General features: G+C 39.6%; 1 protein-coding gene across 1 annotated transcript in view; it reads right to left on the bottom strand.

Annotated features, from left to right (window-relative positions):
- Positions 1–23,492, bottom strand: part of STK39 (serine/threonine kinase 39) — a 304,142-nt gene that overhangs the window by 6,691 nt on the left and 273,959 nt on the right. The window contains 1 exon segment of the mRNA XM_017867497.1: positions 3,787–3,851. Coding sequence (XP_017722986.1) covers positions 3,787–3,851 — 65 coding nt within the window.

A 23,492-nucleotide genomic window follows, 5' to 3' on the forward strand; every position in this document is an offset into this window, starting at 1 on the left:
TCCTTTAAAGCATTGGTTCTCAAACTTTAGCCTGCATCAGAATCACCTGGAGGGCTTGTTAAAACGGATTCCAGTGTCCCACCCCCCAAGAGATTCTCATTCCTTAGTCCTGAGATGGGGTCCTAGAATTTACATTGTAATCCAGTTCCCAAGGGATGCTGACACTGTCAGTCTGGGGGCCACATGTGGACAGCCACTCTTTTAGGCTGGGAGTAGGAGGCACAGAGCTGCCACGTGGACCTTCTGGAACTGGAAGTTTCCTTGAAGATCTTTGTCTCACTTTTCTACCCCTTCAGTAGGAGAAGAAAGTTAAAACTCTTAGGGAGTTTTTACTCCTTTTCAGGCTTGACTTTACCTGCACTTTGCAAAATGTTGCCTTAGTCATGCAGCCTCCAATTATGCAGAAGCTGAGAACCTCTAAAAAGAAGTCCTTTTAGTCACTGTGAAAATGCTTATGAAATTTCTATCTGCAATACATATAATACTATTAAACTTCAGTAACTAAAATCTATAATGCTCATGTTAATGTGTACCAATTAGATGTTAATTACATGTTCTCAAAATTTGTATTCTGTCTTCAAGGGCAAATTAAATGTATCTTATTTCATGTTTTTTCTAATGCAATTTCAAAAATTCCACATTGAAAGCAGGAAGATTCACCTACTTACAAAACTGCTCAGTAGTCCATTCAAAATGGCTTAAAATAAAGACCTGTCTCAAGGCTTACAACAATAAAACACTACTAATACATCAAACTCAAAGCACATAACAGTTGAGCTGAAATGCCCTCTATGCCCAAACCACTTTGTTAAAAGTGAAGAGAAGAATCTGATCTCCCAGCCCCTGGCCATACCAACCATGGAAATCCTACTTATTATCCTCCCTGTGGAATGCTTCTCAGGGTTTGCTGAACACTGGAACCACCATGAAGTCCTTTTAATATTCCCACAGCCCAGGCTGCACCAAGAGCGATTAAATCAGAATATCTGTTGCAGGACCCAGACACTAGGTCCTACAACAGGACCCATTTCACATGTTGGGAACCCCAGGCTCTCTGGGGTTAATTTGCCCAGGATCACACAGTGGAAGCTGCAGACTCACCCCTGGTCTAGACTCAAAGCCCATGCTCTCAACAACCATTTATTCCTGGAGGCAGACCCCTGCGGCCTTAGGCATTTAATGTTTAAAGTATCCCAGTGCTCCTGAGTGAAACCACTGTGCAGGGCGGTAAAGAACCACAGTATCATGACACTGCTGTTCTTTACACAATTTTCAGGCCCCTGACATTTTCCTTTAAAAAGTAATGAAAGGCACTGAGATTAAAATAATGATAAACAGCTGAGAGATAAAGGGACCATGCGCAGCAGCAGCTTATGAGGAAAAACGCTGCTAAAATACTTTGATCTTTTATTCCTGAATAAAATAACCAAGTTGATGAATGAGGGTAAATGCATTTGAATCTCTGCAGTTTATCGAGATGTTAGTGTCCTATGCAAGATCAGGCCAAAAACCAGTTCAAATTAGCTCTGTCAAGTCGATCTTAAACCGGCTGGCAGTTGATAGCTACAAACAAGCCCTCCTGGGGCTTAACAAGGGCTGGACAGAAAGTTAAGTGACAGAAATAAGGTCCCTCCTGAGTTTGGTTTTCTTTAACATCTTTATCTTTGGCGAGAATAAACTATCAATTTCCATTTACTGTGAATACCACACTACTACATTTTCAAGCTGTAATGGGAAGGAAAACATATATGGAATTGTTTCTAAAACTCTCCTGTGCCTGACAGGCCACTATTACTCAATCTGCTGAAGGTACAAAGGAGATTCAGTCTCAGCCAATGTAGATTCAGTCCCAGCCAATGTAAATGTACCCAGTCATCCAAAAGGAGGAATCTACAAAATGACAGAAAACTGTACAACCCTAAGGCCGCAGGGGTCTGCCTCCAAGAATGAATGGCTGTTGACAGCATGGGCTTTGAGGCAAGACCAGGGGTGAGTCTGCAGCTTCCAGACTCAGGATCTGTGTGATCACTGTGTGATTCTGGGCAAATCAACCCCAGAGAGCCTGGGGTTCCTGAGATGTGAAATGGGCCTGCTACCAGAGATAATGGTAAAGCAGGAGAGCTGGAGGGGTGGGGGCAGACCAGGTTTCATTAGCCATGTCCCAGGTATGTGGTTTACAATAGGGCAGAGGAGACACTGTGTCTACTACATTTTGGGGTTGTAGGAGGATTACTCTGGCTACAGCCACAGGGTGGTAAACAGAGCCAAAAGCTGGCAAATTGGTGGCAGGAAGATTAGTTTCTGAAGATGACAGAATCCTGCTTGGATGCAGGAAATGGAGATGCAGGGAAGAGGACAGAATCCAGAGAGAATTTAAGAAACATATAAGCCGATTAGGAGATGAGGGAGAGTTTTACATTATTCTTATGGTTTACCTAGAGACTGTACAGCGGCTGTTTTCACAAAATCTTCGGGAGTAGGAAAGGGCCAGGGTTACTGTTCCTCTTTCATAATAAAACGAGAAAAGTCCTGCATGAGAGTTTCAGACTCTTATCTCTGTTTGCATAAAAGAAATTAGGAAAATGTTCTGGAGGTGGTATTAAAAAAATGAATAAAGGGACATACATTGGCTTGAAATACTGACACAGGATGCCATTTTCTTATCAATATACTCTCATATTAAACACACACACACACACACACACATTAAGAGGTGACAGTGTCATCTCAAACCAGAAGAGGGATTTTCCCATTTGTTAACCTAGCACTCTACATCTGAATAAAATGTTACTTTCTTATCAAAGCAAAAAGAATTCCTTCAGATATATCTTTTCTGTGAAAATCTTTGTTTTTCTTTTATCACACAGCCTAGCTATCTAAAATTAGATGGGAAGCAAGACCCAGAAAGTTAATTAGCACCAGGCTCACATTTACTGTAACTAATCATTTAGCGTTTTTGGTCACCCACATTTTCCATTTAATTTTACAAATAGAAAAAAGATCATCAATATATGTTGTGCACAGCAAAGTGTTGGTCATCTAGATCTAAAATTGCTTCTGGGATTCTGACCAGCCTTTGATAAAATTAACTTGTGATTTTTAAAATGTGCCTTAATGTACTGTTTGCTAAAACTTTTTGGAAAATGGTCACTTTAGACTATCTGGACTTCTCTCCATTTCTGACCACCCAGGATGTCCAGTACTCTGTATCTCTGTGGCCACCTAGTACTTAAGTTTAAAATCTACTAGTGCAGAATAACTGTTGAAATATCTCCTTTCTACAAAAATCTGTTACTGTGATTTGAAATGTGGAAGTAAAATGTTGTGTCTTTGCTCGCCAGCCTTAAGTTGTTCTACAGTTGCTTCCAATTACCTAAACCATTTCTACAACAATCAGCCCCTATTTTTAAAAGTTAGAACCACTTGGCTTTTGTCTTAGGAAAGCTTTATTAAGAGTGTTGCTTTGAATTCAGTGTAATTTTGTCTTCATGGTCAAGTTGCGATACAAACTGTAAGCAAAACGATCTAGGTTTCTCACATGGCCACTCTTAGTCAAAGGTGTGATGATAAAAGAAAAAGCTATGCTCATAGAAGAGGAAATTTCCAGTTACAGTCAGAAAACGTTCCCTAATGTTGCAGAGTCAAATGTTTCCAAATGCAAAAATTGATTCTAAAAGAAAACAACAGCAGCAAAATTACAGAGTAGGTTATTAAACTAGATTATTATTCCCTGCTGGCACAGCATGGCAAAATATTACCTCCTTCTTTCCATAACTTTCTACTTACCAACTTAAATGTCAATGTTTTTAAAGCTTTGGGATCATCTACAATCTTCTGTAAATTAGCAGCCACTGTAAAATACAAACATAGAGAGAAAGTGTTCAAATTATTTCCAGTAACACTGGATTTTCACATCAGTGACTCAGAAAATTTGACTAATGATGCAATAAATTGTAAAATCATTTCTTTCATAAACATTGCAAAGTCCATATAAATGACCAAATTGCTCTCATACAGATATTTTCTACAACAATTGATATTATTTCAGCAATCTTGTATCTATGCACATCTGAATTAATCACTATATGTCAACTCCGCATTTCATATAATAAAATCTGAAATTACTTTCTAATGGAAAGTAGAAATGATAGCAACCCCCAGTGTTTCTGCCACTTGGCTTCTCTAAATATTCATTACTAAGAAATGTATTAGCCAGGAGAGGGCAGTACAAAACAAAGAGGAGAGGTAGTGGGGAGAAAAAACAAAAAACAAAAAAAACCAAACCTTTCTCTGGAAATAGAAGGTCAGCACATTTGAACCCCTGTCCTATAAATTCACTCAATTCTCTGAACCCATTTTTATCAAGGCAACAAAATACCATGGATAACCTCTACAACTCAAGCGCATGTTTTAAGGCTTTCAGAGCACAATGATCTGTCAAACCAGGGAAGTGCCACCTTGAATAATACCCAAGTTCGCTGAACAGGGTCAAGCACTAGACTAGAGGCTGTCAGGTTGGAGCTCAGTGCTGTAGATATGTTTTCAGTATTAGCTGGATTCACTGGAGATCTGTCCTTGTTCTCCACGATGTAATGATCTATCTGATACCCCAGTAGAGAAGTCAGCTTTTCCTGCTTACTCCACTGGCTCAGGGTACTGCTAATGAACAGAATTATCAAAAGGTAATGATGATGGAAACTTAAAACTTACTTTTTCCATATCCACACCTGAAGTATAAAGTCCTGAAAGTCAAATAAGGGCTACTGCTTAGGGAAGGAGAAGCTACTGCTGAAGAAATTATGGGAGAATGTCCTGCTTGTCATTTTTAATTTTTTATGAGTAAAATTATCTGCTGCTTCAGTAGATATTGAAAAGTTATCTGAATTTTTTAAGATAAAAAAATTTAAGATAAAATAGTAAACATTTAAGTATGTTGAGAAAAGGGTTTCAAGTAGAAAATGTGTAAGTAGAAAGTAGTAAGAAATCTGTGCAAATTTTAATTTTCTCTAAAGTTGACTGACAACAACCTAGATACATCGATTTTCTGCAGATTAGTTTATTTCATTTAATCTATCAGCTGCAGAGGAGAAAAAAGAAAAATTATGTACTCAATATGGCCTATTTCTCTGTATAAACCATAATTGCAAGCATCATTGTATCTTCATTTGTTGCCCTTTTAATACTTCCATTCTGAGTGATCTGCAGTTTCATTTTTACCAACACTCCTCCCATCTGCCTCCTCTTTTGCTCCTCTTTCTTTTGCCCACAAAGGCAAGCACACACATATCAGGTATACCCCAGGGCACCAATTCCTGAATAGTTATCCTCGCAAAGCTTCCTGCGGCCTTTCAACAGTTTTCTGAACATATTTTAGACACTAAAATCATCAAGGCATTTATGCAAGAAACATTGGCTCATGGAGTGCAAAGCTCTGCTGTAAAATCCTGTCCACCAAAGCCAGTATTTATCATGTCAGGGCATTCTGACTATATGCAAATCACAGCAAATGAACACAGTACCCATTTTCTTAAAACATAAAAGTGTTCTAATAGTTCCTCTGATTTGGGCTGATTTCATGAGTGGCCATAAATTCTTCGCATAAATTTCAGTCCTTTCATTAGAGTTTCTTGGTTAATGTGGACGATTTACTGCCTTGTTCTGGGTCATCTCTTTCCAGTCTGCTCTCTAATGTTCAGTCAAAAGCAGAGCTCTAGCCTACATTAATTCACAACCCTCTCTCCAGTGTACATGTATATATACGAGGGCCAATTTCCAGGGAATGTGTCAAGCAAGTTGGAGACTGAAGGGCAAGATGGAGCTGCCTGCATCTTCAACAATCATCCCAGAAACCACGCTCCCCAATTGTGAGTCTCACACCTTTGGGACATTAAAAATTCAAATTCTGTCTTCAGCTCAAAGCAAAAATAGCAAAACTGGCCACTTACCTGATTACTTATCCCAGCTGCTAGGCTTATTTTCAATTTGGTTGATTCTAATTTGTTGTAAAGTGCTATAAAACACCTTCATTTAACTGACATCACATAAAATTCAGGGTGATGCTAATTTTTTTTCCAGTAGCAACGCTCATTAAAAAGATGGGTGTCACTGTTTCCTCCCATCTCCTGACTATGCACCTGGATTTCGAAAATAAAAATACTCCTTACCTGGAACGTGAGCTGAGAAGGAAGGGCTGGGTAGGACTGGCTGTTGCTTTAGAGCTGCCTGAACCTGTGCTGAGAACACTGACCTTTGTGTTGTTAAGACACTCGAGTTTCTGGAAAATATGGGGATTCTGAACCCTGCTTGCTCAGTAGCCACTGACTCATTTCAAATCCCTCTTGGTTTTCCCGAATAAAACTCATGCCCCTTGGTTTCTGCTGCAGACACTGTGCTATCTTCTTTGAACTAGTCCCTCCCTTCCCAGCCCACAATCTTTCTCTGTTATTTGGGCAAATAGGGACACCAACAATATGCACTGAGGCCCTCAAGGACTGTGGCCCTCAAGCCCTGTCACTATGGCTTTACCAACACTCCTCCCACCCACCTGTCACTACAGGGTATCTTTGTGGGAACAATGGATTTTTTTTCTATTTTTTTGTTTTTCTGTATCACACTTTAGGCTTGAATACCTGTCAGGGCTGGAAGTTTCTATTTCCTTTTTTTTTTTTTTGGAGAACATTTAGCCTAAGGTATGATAAGTATTGTTGTTTATGAAACTGTAACGGTATCATTAACAGCCACATGGAAAAGACGCTGATGCTCAGTACTTCCCTGATCTAAACAGAGAAAGAAATAAGATCATCCTGGGGGTAATCCACTGGAGGCAAGGCAGCAGAGCCGACACTTTTTCGGCAAACTAAGTCAGGCATTCTCCAGACACTGTTTTCTGTATACATTCCTTGCACTATTCAAATTCTCCACATTTTTAAAATGTAATTTCAACTTTTGTTTCAGCTTCAGGGGTTCGTGTGCGGGCTTATTACCTAGGTGTATTGTGTGATGCTGAGGTTTGGGGTATGACTGATCCTGTTACCCAAGTACTGAGCATAGTACCCAGTACTTTTTCAACCCTTGTCTCCCTCTCTCCTTCCCCTCAAGCAGGCCCTGGTGTCTGTTCCCTTCTTTGTATCCATGTGTACTCAATGTTTAGCTCTCACAAGTGAGAACACGAGGGATTTGGTTTTCTGTCCCTGTGTTAATTCACTTAGGGTAATGGCCTTCAGCTGCATCCATGTCGCTGCAAATGTCAAGATTTCGTTCTGTTTCATGGCTGGGTGGTATTCCGTGCCGTACATGTACCACATTTTCTTTACCCAATCCACTGCTGATAGGCACCTGGGTTGATTCGATGTCTTTGCTATTGTGAATAGTGCTGTGATGCACATACGTATGTGTGCGTCTTTTTGGTAGAACAATTTATTTTCTTTTGGATACACACCAAGTCATGGGATTGCTGGGTTAAATACTAGTTCCGTTTTAAGTTATTTGAGAAATTATGCACATTTTGACAGTTGGAAAAATAAGTTATATATGACATTTATAGTCTACGTCTATATTCTGAGTAATTAGTCAAAAGATACACTTTTTCCTGAGGTGCCAGCTTATTTCACACCAACTCCATGTTCTGGTGACAGTGAGTTAATTCACTTAATTCTAGCTGTTTCCAAACACAAGCTATGGGGAAAAGAGAACCAATGAACATGGAGTCTAATGTACTACTTCCAACAGTAAAAAATTTCTAACATTAGACAAAAGCATGGTCTTGGGTTACCTGACAAGGTGATGACTTCAAATATTGTTTTATCCAAAGAGACACCCTGAATAGATTGATGCAGAAAGGCAGCATGAGATTGCAAAGAAAGAGACAATCCAAGCTCTAAGTAAGGAGAGAAGGAGATGGTATGAGGGTAGGTTTCTTACGGATACTGCTAGAACAGTAATATAAAATTAACATTTTATTTTAATTAGATTTCTTTGAAATACAGCCACACATACAGAAAACTTACTAACTCAGTTTGGGACAAAATAAAAGATTCACCCCATTATTTTCCCTAAACCTCCAGGCTCTCATCTTCATGGGATGCACTGCAGCACAGTGTATAAGAACCTGAATTCCTGAGCCAGGGTGCTGGGGTTCAAATCCTCCTCCTGCTCACAGCTGTGTGACCTTCCTGAACGAAGTTCACTTAGCCTCCTCTTTGTGCTCAAGGCCATGCATTGGTCATTGTTGAAATGAAGATATTAATGATGCCTACCTGATAGGGTTTGTTTTGAGGATTAATTAACACACGTAAAGTGCTTAGAATAATGCTCGATGTATAGCAAGCGGTTAATAAATTTTCCTCTCTGCCCTGGACAATGGCAATATCTTATCTGGTTTCCTTGCCTTCTGTCTTACCTGCTGAGAGCCCTCTTTCTCATACTCACCAGAGTTACTGGAGAACCTAGATTGAGAACTGGAGTGTGTTACTTCCTTGAGCAATGCTGTTTAACTGTTTCCATCAACTTTGGGATAAAGTCCAAATTTTTAACATGGTCAGTGACAGCCTCCATGGTCTGGCCTCGGCCAACCACTCCAGCTTATCTTTTGCCATTTCCTACCCTGAATCTTCCCAGGAAAGGCTCCATAACTCCATTATCCTCCAGCTCTCTATCCCTGCTCTTATCATCATATACTGAAATAATCTGTCACAGATCTGATTTCCTCACTAGATTCAAACTCTGAAAACCCAGAAAAAATTGTATTCATCTTTGTAAAACATTCATCTTTGAAATACATCCACATATGCAGAAACCGATGACTTCTTACCACCTCCACTGCTGCTCCCCAAGTGAGACTACCACCAACTTGCCACTAGACTCGTCCAGTAGCCTGTGGTCTCACTGCTTCCACCCCGGTCCCTCAATGGCCTAGGCTTCACCCAGAGGGCAGGGGAGGCTTCTAACATGTAGACAAACCATGTTACTTTTCTATTCAAAACCCTCTGTTGGCCTTCCAGCTCTGAGTAAAGCCATGGTCTCTACAATGGTCTACCAAACCCACCTGATCAGGCCTCCTGCTCCATCTCTCCTCTTATCCCTCACCACTCTCTCCCTCGCTGCTCCTGCTCCAGCCACAGAGCCTCCATGCTGACCCTGGAGCATTTAGGGCAGGGGCTCGCCCAGAACCTCTGTACCTGCCATTCCCTCTCCCGGAAATGTTCCTCCTCCACAACTCCATGACTGCCTCCCTCCCTTCCTTTCAGTTTCTCCTCAAATGTCCGTGGCTACCCTATTAACACACCCCACCACCCCCTCACTCTCTCTTTACCCAGAATTTTTCTTTCTCACAGCGCTTACCACCTCCTGATATGCTATATATTTATGCATTATTTTTGGATGTGGCCCTTTACCTACTCTACATACCCAGAAAATGAGCTCCAATGAATACAGGAACTGATTTGTTCACTACTATGTTCCCAGTGCCTGACACAGACGGATATCAATCTGTGTTGAATACATGAATAAATGGAAAAACGAATCTTTGTGACATCAGTGCCCACCAGTACAATGTCTAGTACACTGTATTTGGTAAATATCCTCAAGGCCTTCTCCCCAGACACAAGCTCACAAAAGTATGCATACAATTTAAAGGATTCTAAGACACTAAGAATCCCACATTGAGACTCTCTGAAAGAAGAATTATTCCTGTTTTGGAAAGTTTCTACAAACATTTGTCTCCTAAGCAATACTCCCATTCATTTGCCCTGTTACGGAAAAGTAAATATGGCCTGAGAAAGACTCTGTACTTCTATATTTGAGTCCTTGTGGATGAACTGCAACCTAACTTACTAAGTAGACAAGACTGAAAACCTAACTTAAGAGTATGAGCCTGTAACAATTGCTGAGTCCTAGCCAATCTCAGCAGCCATACTTCAACGAGTCATACACTGCTGGGTGTTCAAACTGGTTCAAATAAGGCAAATGCCAAGCTGTAGCCAATCCAGTTGTTTCTGTACCTCACTTCTGATTTCTGTATGTTACTTTACGTTTTTTGTCCATAAATTTGTCTGACCATAAGGCACCCCTGGAGTCTGAATCTGCTATGATTCTAGGGGCTGCCCAATTTGCGAATCATTCATTGCTCAATTAAACTCCTTTAAATTTAATTTGGCTGAAGTTTTTCTTTTAACAGATGGTGTCAGAAGTGGGATCAGAAGAAGAGCTTCTAATGACCCCAGGAGCACTGAGTGAACATGCAAAGTAACTGCAGGACCCACTTGTATCCATTGATCTTTTGAAACAGCTGGAGATTGTGGCTAAGTTCTCTCTTAGATTTTGGAGCTCCAATGGATTTGTGTTTTGAGCTCTCTGAGTTTCTTTGAGCAAATTTCTGATCCAAACTGGGTTTGGAAGTCATGACAGAAACTGGACTGGGTCTAGGAATGGATTTCATCTGGTAACTAATTGGCCTGGATCCAGTTAGAGGCCTCTGACATCAGACTAGGTCAGAAAGAAAACTGGTAGCAAATGATAATATTGTAGGGGTGTAAAATTTGTTTCTTAAAATTCGTGGGGATTTTGTGTTCTACCCCTTTGTTTCATTTTCTTGTGCACGTAGGTAGGAAAAAAATTATTGGTTAAGTTTATCAAGGGAACCCTAGAGGAAAGTCAATATTTTAGGTAAAAATGAGATTCTTAATTTCTGAAAAACTGAGTTCCTTCATGCTTACACATTAGGCACAGAAAGCAATGGAGTCTTACAGAAATGGCTCTTACTAAAGGTAACTTACTGTGGAATGTTCCGAATAAACAATGCATGGAAGTGCATTTAAAAATGAAAAGTTAAATCTGCTAATCTTTCAGCTTAAGTTACTATCCCAATACAAAGGAAAAAGACTGCAGCACCAATCGGCTGCCTTTGGATAAGTAATGGGGTACATTTTACCTGAGTAAAGGATAGGATTGGGTTAGAGGCCCTCCCCTCAGTAAAGTCCCTCTCGGTTAAAAATGGATTAAAGATGACAGGGCCCCATCAGGAGCAAGTTTGAGCCTTGCCAGTTCAATGCTGAGTGGCTGATGTCTGTGTTTTATCTGACGTATTTCACTCTGGCCAGAACAAAAAATGTTAATTGGGTTACCCCATGCAACCCCTTGGGCAGCAACTTGCAAAACTGAGAGGCTTTTGCCTGTAGAAACACACAAACAAAAAAAGATGATTTTCCCTTATGATGTGGCTTAGCCCCAGGGCTACACTGTGGCAAGCAAGGTCACTAGGGCTGCTCAGGGAAGGGGAACCCAGAACCTGGCATGTTGGCAAAAGGGTAAGAACTTCTTACCAGTCAGACTCTGGCCTCTCTCTGTGCAAACTGGTTAAATGAGTGGTAAAAGTCACCGTCTATCTCTCTGCAAAGTTTTACTTACTACAAAAAAAAAAAGAAACTTCTGAGGTTGACCTTGAGCTATAGTAAATCTGGTGTGTTCTGTGTGTCTTTCTGCCTTGTTCTGCCATAAAGAGGGGTATCTTAGGATAAAATGTGTACCTAGGACCCCACAAGCCTGCTGTTGAAGACGGCGGAGCAAACTGGTCAGTTACATCTTTGGGAGCTTGACCTTGTAACCATGTGGCTTTGCTTTCTCTTTTCACAATGGTGGCCTAGGTGCAGGGTTCCATTCCTGGCTTTGGGAAAGAGTGCTTTCTGGTGTGATAACTGTGTGGCCTTTACCATTTGTTTATTCTCTTCCCCTCCATGAACCATCTTAAATTTTCCTTTTTCTGAACACAGAAATATTGGCCATTTGGCTAGCCAGGGTTGGGTAATACAAGATTTAAAAGGACTTTTTGTAAAAAAGTGCTATAGTTCAAAGTTAGCTTAATAAAAAGTAGATATTCAAGCTCTAACAGCCTGTGACTCCTTGGGAAAAACAGGAGGTGTCAGAGACCCTATTTGAAAAAAATCTGTTTTCCTCATGGAACCCCAGCAATCAGATATGGATAAATCTCCCTCAAAATCTAAGGGTCTGGTCTTTTGGGATCCAGGATCTGGTGTAAAATAGGATCCTTAATTTTGGGCAGCTGTTTTGCCTTCCAGCTGTGCCAGGTTATTAGGGCCTGGAAACTGCACACTTTCCTGGCCCTGTTCCTCCAAGGACTCCACCCTAAAGCCAGTAATACAATTTAAAAAATTAAAAACTGGCAAATAAAACATTTATCTGGGTAGTTATATATGTGTTGTGTGTGTAATGTTTATATAAAAGAGCTCTAATTAATTGGCTTTAAGAAAATAAGTGCTTACATATTTTGTCAGGAAAGTAAAACTGTAATGTGAGTTCATGTAACTTTAGTAATCTTTGGGAAATAAAAACAGCTTTAAAGATTATTGGTAAAATAAAGACATTTGGACTAAATTAGATTGGTCTAATTTAAAATAGATTGGTCAGATACTAGGTCTGCTAAATGCTTTAAGGTCATAAACTGCTTCTTACGCTTTTGAAAAAGTTTTCCTATTTTGGAGCATTAGATTCTAGACAAGGCCTGGGGACATGCGGAATTAGACATGCCCCCTAGCTATGCAAAGAAGGTTATAAAGAAAATGAATTTTACACAAGAAAGGATCTTGTATGGTAAATTCTTGTCCTAAGGTAAAATAACTGGTTGTTTAAAAAGAGGAATGTACAGGGCAAGTCAAAAAGTCCAAAACATGGTTTGTGTAAGTCATGAAAAGATTTGTGAAAGAAAATTTATACATCAAAAGTTGCTGAGTTACCATTATAACATGTGATTGAGACTACTGAAAAAATAGTTTTACACGCAAGGTGTGTGAGGACAATGAAATTCGTTTTTGGTAAAAGATTGTAAGATGGCATAGGAATGTAAATTTTGCCTAATTTAGAGGGTTAAAGGATTGTTTTAAATTAAGTAAGAATAAGCTAAAGGTTTGAACAGTTGTGGAAGGTCTGTAAAAATTAATCACGTAAAAAAATTCTGTGTGTGAATATACTGAGTAAATGTAAAGGTGTATTTTCTGTAAATTGAACATTGAAATAAAAGCACAAACAGGATTTTCTTAAAGCACTAATCTGCTCTTTTACAAAAATTTGTAAAGGGTTATAAAAGGTTTATGAGAAACTCACCTTATGGTTAAACTGATTAAGATTGGGAAGGTTTGTCCACAAGGTTTTATTAAAAATTGAGGTGGACATTAATAGTACACTAATGCAAGGGTGAAATCTGGCTTTCTCTCTTAAACAAATTTTCATGTAATATTAAAAGATAATAAAAGATTTTTGTTTGCCTTTTGAATAAACTACTGGAAAAAAAAGAAGGCAAAGACAAGAGACAGACTGAAAAGCTAAGTCTTCCCTCTATCAACAAGTAAAGGTTTTTGCCTTTAAAATTTTTTTAAGTCATCATTTTGGCTAAATGAATGACTTATGGTAACCTGGAGTTCTATTTCATAATACCAAGTGTTTTAAAACTTTAATATATTTGACAACCTTTCCAAAATCAAATTTCAGCTTCAAAATGGTCTTTTCTGACCTCTAACTTTGAGATCCTACAGAGGGCCCCCAAAGCATCTAAAAGAAAGGCGAGCAATTATTTAACATGTTTAGTTACACAGAAAGCATTGCCAAAAATAATAAAAAAGTTTAATCTTCTTCAGCTTATATTTTAGTGAATGATATTAATATATGTTCCAAAATTGTATGGGATTTCTAAAATTAATTCTAATATGTCGAGTAGATGCTATCAAATATAATTAGGTTAGTATGTTGATTGAAACCACAGAAAATAACACATTTGCTTTGCAATTGTGTTTTTTCTGTTTTTTTTTTTTTTTTTTGAACAGGTGCAGTGGCGCGATCTCAGCTCACTGCAAGCTCCGCCTCTCAGGTTTATGCCATTCTCCTGCCTCAGCCTCCCGTGTAGCTGGGACTACAGGTGCCCACCACCTCGCTCGGCTAGTTTTTTGTATTTTTTTAGTAGAGACGGGGTTTCACCGTGTTCGCCAGGATGGTCTCAATCTCCTGACCTCGTGATCCGCCCGTCTCGGCCTCCCAAAGTGCTGGGATTACAGGCTTGAGCCACCGCGCCCGGCCGTCAATTGTGTTTTTAACTATAACTGTTTAAAGTCATTTCCATGGTTAAGTGCTTAATGCTGATGCAGTTTCTGAAAACTTCATAAGCATGCAAAATGCTAGAGTATAGTGTCTCTTAGGAGGTTCACGAAAGAATGGAAAGGACCCTAAAAGCACTCTTGAATACAGGTTTCTAATAACTTTACAATCACATCATTCAAACTGGGTAAGGATTCCTGGAATTTTGATGAAAAGACTGGGTTATAAAACTGCTAACTCAAGTAGAACAAAAATTTATTTTCATACTAAATCAGCTGATATTGAAATTGTTTAGATATAAAATTTGAAGGAACTCCATGGTCTAAGTCAAATTACCTATGATAACCCACTAGTTATCAGTACTATTCACCTAATTTGGAGAAACAACTAGTATTCAAAAGTTAGAATGTCTAATGTTAATTAAGCATGGACTCATGGAGAACCATCATGGCCACCTTGTCCTTCCTGAGTCTTTAAAGCTTTTGTTATTAAAAGTTGTGCATTTCAAGATTCATCATGGAAAAGATAAAATGCAAATAAATTACTCTTGGTTCACCTCAATTGAGTATTTGGTATCAGATCCTAGGCAAACATGATTTCAAAGGCTGACCATTTTCATTCAGTTTTTTTTCAGTGATGACAGTCTAGGCCACCCCAACCACATAAAACACTGAGACTAGCAGAGGAAATCTACAATAGAATGTAGATGATGGGGATAAGGAGTATCAGAGAGGCCTCAAGACCAGGTGTAAGGACTGTAACTCACACTACTAACCTTCCCTCTTACAATTTCCCCCCAGGAAAAGAGATCAATCAATCCAGAAGAACCATTCCCAGGTGGATTCAAGTAGTGCAAAAGGTGGACTGTAGTGGATACTGTGGTGTGCTGCCCAGATCTTCTCTTCAGGAATGAGGCAACTATTCTGCCATCTGCTGGCATTATTGGTGGCTGGTAACCATCCAGTTTAGTTCTTCTTTGGGAATTCTCCATGGCCACAGAAAGCTGTCTGAGCCAAGGTCATGCCCTCTCTTCAAAGGCAGCCTGCATTCATGAATGACTGGTCATGATAGTAAAAAAATCCCAAGGCATGACAATAGTAAAAATAGTAAAAAGTCCAACAATAAAAAGGCCTCAAGGCAGGACAATGCTAAGGGTCATCTCAGCTTCATTCCTCCCTTTGCTGAAGGAGGCATTTGCTGCAGTTCAAACACAATTACTCTATCTGCCAAATTCTACTTCCTTTATTCCCTCACAGATGCTGATCTTGAAAGCACTCCTCAAAAACCTACCTGCATACAAATCTACGCCTCTCAATCTTTTTCCTCAGAAACTCTAAAGACTGCATATAGGGAAGGACACAGTATAGTCACCTTAGAAGGTATTGCTCATGATCAAATTTATGAAAGTGCAAATAATTAAAAGTAGTGAGTATACTACATGCAGTTTTTCCTGGGATTTCACTTACTAGAATTCTGGATAGTGAGAAAAAACAGTGGCTAGAAAAAATTCTAAAACTGCCTTTCCAAAAATTATGAAGAGGGAGATCTAATCTAGTCAATCTCTCCTCTTGCCTTTAGCTTTCAAGCTGCCTTAGTTTTTTCTGGGCTTAGGCCAGCTAACTTTGGAAGATAGTTAGGTTATGTTAATAGTTTAAATGATAACAGGCCTTCCCAAAAGCTCAACCACCTTTGTAAAGCTAATGAGAGACCACCAGGCTAGGGGGAGGAGAAGAGCCTGAATTCTGGTAAGGTGCATAAATAAATGATTGCCAGCCATGCCTGTAGATAACAACACTACTGTAGATTGGCCTTTTGAGATTTTCAGGTTTTTTGCATGTCTGACACCCATGACGCCACCTGGACCCGCCAACCTCTGCTCCTATGGCCCCACTCAGAAGCAAGTGAGCTCAAGAGGACAGCTTTGATCCCCCTATGATTTTATCTCTGCCCCAACCAATCAGTAGCAAGCACCCATTTCAACCCACCCACATCCCTTCCTCCAAACTGCCTTTGAAAAACCCCCTAGCCTATAAGCCTTCAGAGAGACTGGTTTGAGGAATAATTCCTCCCACGTGGCATGGCCAGCCTCATGTCAATTAAACTATTTTTATTTTTATTTTTTTTACTGCAATGCTGTGGTCTTTATTTGTGCAGTGGGCAGGAAGAACCCATTGGGGTGGTTACAATTCTAGGAATGTTATAGGTACTATGGATATGCAGACTTTAAGACTAAAATGTCAAACAGACTTGAGTATTAGTATTATTTACATATAGAAGGGATATATGAGAAATAAAGAAAACATAGAAATACACCTGCCATTCTCCTTACAGTTCAGGTAAGTTCTAGTTTATTAGTATTATTTGGTCATAGTGCAAATGTCTGATTCAGTTTGGAAAAACAAAACTGGCTGATACTGAATCTGTTCTTTAAAACATTACCATAAAATTGGTATTGTGATCCTGAATTTCCTTTAATGTGTTTAAGGTACAGTTTTATGAACTAGCTGACAGCGTGGTAATGGGAAGTGTCCAATAATCATTATGTTATGGGAAGTGTCCAATAATCATTATGTTATTATTGCTCATTTTGAAAGCAATGAAAAGGTGTAATCAATAAAAATGTATCCTCATTTAGCTTACAGAGGTGACGTACCGGTAAGCTTATAGTTTAATTCCTCTTCAGAATGAGGATGAAGAAAGTAGAAATAAAAATACTGTATGAAAAATGGCTAAACTTGAAATAAAGTCATGTTTACCAGGAATACCCAAAATTCATCTGAGTTGAAGGTAAGAATTAATTTACTTGCTTTGGGAAAAAAAAGTTGGTGGGGGGGATTGTTGACTGGCAGCCACAGCTGTTGAAAAGTACTTTGTTTCTTTGAAAATGATTAAGAATTCTATAGGTGTCTTAACCAGGGGTTTTCAGTCTTGGAACCCTCTGAATTGTAGGCAAAACTTTGTGTGCACATTTCTGGGTAGAGGGTGTGTGGCTGTAACTGCCCAGCGGGTTCACCTTGGCCACTGCCCAGACACAGCCAATTTATCAAGACCAGGGGAATTGCAATGGAGAAAAAGTAATTCACAGAGTTGGCTGTGTGGGAGACTGGAGTTTTATTGTTACTCAAACCAGTCTCCTATAAGCATTTGGGGTTGGGGTTTTCAAGGAGAATTCTGAGGAAGGGGCTTGGGAAGTGGGGAGTGCTGACTGGTTGGTTTGGAGATGGAATCATTGGGGGTTGAAGTGAGATTGCTGTCTTCTGTCCCTGGGTGGGATCACAGAACTCATTGAGCCAGATTACTAGTCTGGGTGGTGCCAGCTGCTGCACTGAGTGCAGGGGCTGTAAAATCTCTCAAGCGCTGATCTTAGGTTTTACAATAGTGATGTTATTCCCAGGAGGAATCTGGGGTGGTTCAGACTCTTGGCAGCCAGAGGCTGCAGGGCCCCTAAACCATTAGAATTCTAAAAGATTAGAATCTTGTAGCTAATATGTTAATCCTACAAAGGCAGACCGTTTCCTAGGCAAGAGGTGGTTTTTTGGGAGGTGCGGGGGAGAGGGCTTTAACTCTTTTTTAACAAAATTTTCAGAGGTAAACTATAAACTAAACTCCCTCCCAAGGTTAATGGCCTACTCCCAGGAATGAACAAGGACAGCTTAAAGGTTAGAAGCAAGATGGAGTCAGGTCTGATCTCTTCCACTGTCATAATTTCCGCAAAAGTGGTTTCAGGGCATTTACTAGATTATCAGTGGGGCCATGTCCTTTGAAATCTTAACAATTACTTTCCTAAATACTTCCTAACATCTTTTCTTGTACTAATGTAAGCAGCTTAGGGGTGAAGCTTTTTGTCTGTTTGCTTCACAGCCTTACCGAAGTATAACTAACCTATCTCGAGCTGCATGTTTTTCAAGTGTGACTTTGAACATGTGTACACACTCATGAAACCATCACCACAATCAAGATAATGAATATGTCCATCAGTTTTCCTGTGTCCCTTTGTAATTCCTCCCACCTTCCTCTTCCTGATCCTCTGCGGTCTCCAGGAAACCACTGATCTGTTTTCTGTCACTATAGATCAGTTTACATTTTCTAAATGTTACACAAGCAGAATCATCTAGAACCTACTCATTTTATCTAGCTTCTCTCACATAATTATTTTACTTAGCAATAAAAAGGAATGAATTATTGAACATGATTGTGTTTTACTGATCAATAAAAAATATGATCATGATCCATGATGGAACATGATCAATAATTCATTCCTTTTTATTGCTAAGTAGTATTCCACTGTATGCTATACCAGTTTGTTTACATATTCACCTCTTGATGAATATCTGGGTATTTCTGAGTTCTGCTGTTACAAACACAGCTGTTATTAACAATCATGTACAAATCTTTGTATAGATACACATTTTCTTTTTGCTTGGGTAGATACCTAGGAGTAAAATGGCTGGATCACATGAGAGAAGTATTTTTAATTTTTTAAGAAACTACCAAAATGTCTTCCAGAGTGACTGTACCATTTTTACATTCCCACTAGCAGTGTATGAGAGTTCTAGACATTAGAACTTCACACTTGCTAACACTTAGTATGGTCAGTCTTTAATTTTAGCCATTCTAATAACTCTGTTGTGGTATCCTGTAATAATTTTACTCTGCATTTCTCTATCTTTTCATGTGCATATTTGGTGAAGTCTTTTTAGGGCTACTTTCTGACAATAAAGGTCTTAAACATTCCCATAAATACAAGTATGGTTTTGCTGAATTAGGCAGAAGGCTCTTTCTAAAAAGAAACAGAAGTCTTTATTAGGAAAACATAGGTGTTTCTTAATCCGAGAGGTAAAATATTCCAAGAGTGCCTATCAGGCATTCTTGCAGGTCATCCAGTAGATGAATAAAATATACATAGAGGCATCAGGCATAGCTCAAGCAGCATCATTCTGCATCTTGCAAAGTGTGCTAGAGCTTCTTGTACAGTTCAGAAACCTTGACTCTCTTCTACGGATTTTAAAAGTATTGGTCATGAGTTTGAATATAATTTAACAAAGGAGAAGAGGAAATGATCACATCATGGAGGGAAGAAGTGATATGACACAGGGAATCCTTTCAACTTTGATTTCTAGAGGCACAAAGCAAAGTCTTCCCAGGTCTCTTCTGTCTGCAGCAAGAAGGTCTTATTTGCTTATGCTACATGTCTGGATGCCAAGAGTCTTATATCCAGCAGCACATTCTGGAAATATTAACAAGACGATATGCATATAAGTCAAAATACTCTAGGACTCTAATGACAATCTCACAACCACTGTTGAGGGGAAGGTTCACATGTAGCTAGTACTACAAATTAAAACAGTGGGCCAAATGTTCTGCAATATAGTCTATGTATAAGACCAGAAATAATTTGTGTCTCTTTCAATGCATATAATCACTTGATTAAAAAACAAACGCTTACGGAGATAAGCTTGAATTTCTCTTTATGATCTTGTCACATGAACCTTGTGAATTCCAGAAAAGTTCTCATCAGGCACAAGCAATATGCCAAAGGAAAAGAAAAGGCAACACATAACTTCACAGGATCAACTTTTTTGTACAGTCACTCTCACTTTACTTTGATCCGTTTTATAGAGAGGTGCTTTGATAGTCACCTATTAATAGGACACACACAGCTTTGAGATTTAACCTAGTGGCTTCTGGGCTGGGAAAAGCTTTGGAAAAGTTAAAATTAATGAGATAGTAAATCTACGAATATCAGGAACACTACCTAAATTATGGGCCAACGCAGCCAACTGAGGCAGAGCCATCTGGTGTAAGCACAAAGCCCAGGGAAACCGCAAGGATTCTGAGCCCAGCACATGGTGGCAGTCTTCCAAGCAGAGGCTCTCTCACACATGTGGCCAGTCACGTGGAGGAGGAGGGAGCTAAGCCTCTGTTTATATTATGCGGCACTGCTCTGGGGAAGGACATCCACTTCATTTCTTGTTTTTTTTTTTAATGGGTAGTAATTTCCAAAATCTTTAAAGGTTTAACAGCCAGTGAAAGGTGCAGAGTAACAGAGAATAATTCACTACTTGAATAATAAGAAATCAAATCAATTCATGGATGTGAGCTAAGACCTCACTCTAGGTTAGGCCACAGGAAAAAAAAAAAAAAAGAAAAAAGGAAAGACTTGAAATCTAATCCTGTTCATAATATTTACTATGAGACTTTAGAAAATCACCTTCTTTGTGCCTTAGATCAGTGAAAACTCAAAGTAGCCAGTTGCCAAAACACTCGTTGCAGGTCCACATGAGGTATGGAGTGTGCACCAGAATGTAAGTCAACCATTGCTTCCTTCATTGAGAAAGTCTTGCTACCAAGAAAAAAAGTCAGCTGAACTGTACAACGTGCTTAATAATGTAGCTGGCTGACAGTGTGGCTCAAGCCAGTACATGGATCACTGTAAGTGGCACTGTTCTAGACTTTTCTCCAAGTAATATTATCCTGCTCTTCCTCCTTCTACCATTCTTAATGGATTGGTTTGGATCAAGTATAAGAAAATTGACTGAGTATTTTATACAGTTTCTCTAACAAGGTAAAATGTTTAAAGGGAACTTTCTGCAGAAACTTCACAATCAGTGGTAGAAGAAGAGAAGAATTCTAGGAAAGTGAAAAGAACTTATGGAATACAAAAAAATCAAATGCTTCATTAAAAAGTTTCTTGTCCCAGTGTCATATTCAATTTAACATTTGTCTTGTATTTTAAATTTTTCAACAAATTATTATTAATTGCTGCAAGAAAATAAGCTGGGATGGGTTTGGCTGACTTTTACTTTGTACCTCCAGCTTCAAATCTTATTTCCCCGTGCAAAGGTCTCATTTTAACACATGATTAAATCTGAAAGATCATCCCAAGAACCTTCTCCTTCCTCCACCCCTCCCACAGCCACTGCTATCATCTTTCTCTGATCCAAGGTAAGTCACACCTCTGCTTGAAAGACAACATACAGAGATCTTGCAGATGACATAAGGGGTGGCATGGGCAGCTAACTGTTTCTAGTTAGGGTGCTGGTGGCAGAAATATTCAGTGCTGATGTCCTTGCCAGAAAGTTGAGGTACTGGCTAGTAGAGCTGAGACCCACTGGGCAGCCTACAAGATACAGTTGGTGAAGTCATTGTGAATTGAGAGGTTAGTCAACACGAAATCTGTATACTAAGTTAAAGCCTAACAGTCCTGCCACAGGACACAGAGAAGTCGGCTTGAATATTCTTGTTATAGGCATCCCAATATTTGTGGTATGGTATAAGTCTACAACTATTTATTTATTTTTTTGATTAGTCATCCTTTTAGTTTGCATTAAACCCTTTGTGACACCCATGAGCTTTCAAAAAGTGCATTCAAATAAAAAAAATTTAAGTGCTGAATTTATTTTCTCCAGAAAGGCATGTAACTCACATAAAATGTCTGTCAATATTTTCCACCCATCTTGGAGGCTACAGTTATAGCACTGATCCCTCCACAAACGAGAAACACAAGTTGGTGGACGAAGCATCAGAATCTCCTTCAAGAGGCAGCACTTACTTTTGATAGGTTATTCCTTAAGAAGGCGACGTAACAGGCGCAGCTGCAGGAGGTATGTTTATATCACTCTGCAAGAGGTGCCTTTTTTATTCTACACTCTCAGAAATGCCCTAGTTTGGATGATAAATTGATGTGGTCACTCTCCTTACAAGGGAGATGGACTGAGGCTCCTTCACAGTAGACTCATTTGTCACCTCTAGATTCTCAGTCATTACCCAACACTGAGCTGGCATCTAATAGGCACTAATGAATTAACAAATGAAAGACCTGGGAGTAGCTGGTAGCCAAGAATAGGAAGTACTTTTTCAGAAGCTGCTATTCTCCCCCCACAAAGATGAAGACAGGTAGAGCTGATCAGGGTGAAGTTATAAAAGCTTGTCTTCAGATCTCCAGCTTTCACTTTATGTTACCCCATCTCACAGAAGTAATCTTCCTAACCTTATTAGATGCTTAAAAAATTCTTTCCCTTCTTAAACTAGTAAAGGCCAACGTAGCACGAGGACAGACACGATCCATTTGACTCACTGCTGTACACTCAGTATCGAGCACAGTATCTAGCTCTTAGGAGGTATACATAAATAATTATGGAATGGATGAATGAAAATAACCTAGCAGCATATTTTTGTTGAGGATAATATGTTAACTCTTCCAGGCATCTGCAATTAAACTTAAGCCTTAAACTTTCATTATGGATAGAAGAATGTATTTCATAGCATAGAAATGATAGGAAATAGGCCAGGTGCAGAGGCTCGTGACTGTAATCTCAGCACTTTGGGAGGCTGAGGTGGGTGGATCACCTGAGGTCAGGAGCTTGAGACTAGCCTGACCAACATGGTGAAACCCCGTCTCTACTAAAAATACGAAATTAGCTGGGTGTGGTGGTGCATGTCTGTAATCCCAGCTACCTGGGAGGCTGAGGCAGGAGAATCGTTTGAACCCAGGAGGCAGAGGTTGCAGAGAGCCGAGATTGCGTCATTGCACTCCAGCCTGGGTGACAAGAGTGAAACTCCATCAAAAAAGAAAAACAAAAAAGTTAAAAGAAAAAGAAAAGGAAGAAAGGAAAGAAATTATAGGACATAGATACTAGTGGTGATGAAATTATTCTCCTTTATTGGGGAAAGGAGGAATGGAGCCTCTCTCTGTTCCTAAAATTTGACTATTAAGAGTTTAGGCATGCTAGCGTGCCTTCTGATCCAGGTGCACTGCACTGGAGACATCCTCACCCCTCCCTTCTGCAGTCTATCTCTCTGACACTGGACGCTGAGGATGTAGCAGCACTCTCTGTAACAGATCACTCCTATCCTGACAGCAGGCCCCGGTCTTTCCCCTAAACTGAAACACAGATTTAAGGTAGGTCATCCTACCTTTCTGTGCCTGCTCCCATTCCAACTTGAATACACAAAGCCTTCTAGATCCTAATTCCTGCTATTTCCAACTCTCCAAGGGAGGTAGGCAGTAGTACTTATTCAAGATCTTCAGATTATGCATTTTATCATGAGAAAGCTCGTGAGGAAACGACAGAGAACGTGGCCCCTCTGTGCTGGGGGTTAATGCTGGGGAGGTGAGCAGGATGGCATGGTGAGCGGTTGCACAGGAGGAAATTCAAGCTGTTGCCTATTCAGAGCCATGACTTACTTTTTAAGCAGGTGTGTGTTCTAATATGTGGACTATGGTCATTCAGTTATTAAATGAATTCCTGTAAGTATATGCCATAAACTGGTGTTCCTATTAGATGCTGGGGAGATATAAACAGAAGTAATGCAAATCTTGCCTTGCATCTCATACAGGCAGATTCGTACACAAATGATTACAACACATTCTCATGAGTGCTGTTGGAGGGGTA

The sequence above is a fragment of the Rhinopithecus bieti genome, unplaced genomic scaffold (assembly GCF_001698545.2).
Source record: "Rhinopithecus bieti isolate Rb0 unplaced genomic scaffold, ASM169854v2 scaffold_3854, whole genome shotgun sequence".
Lineage (NCBI taxonomy): Eukaryota > Metazoa > Chordata > Mammalia > Primates > Cercopithecidae > Rhinopithecus > Rhinopithecus bieti.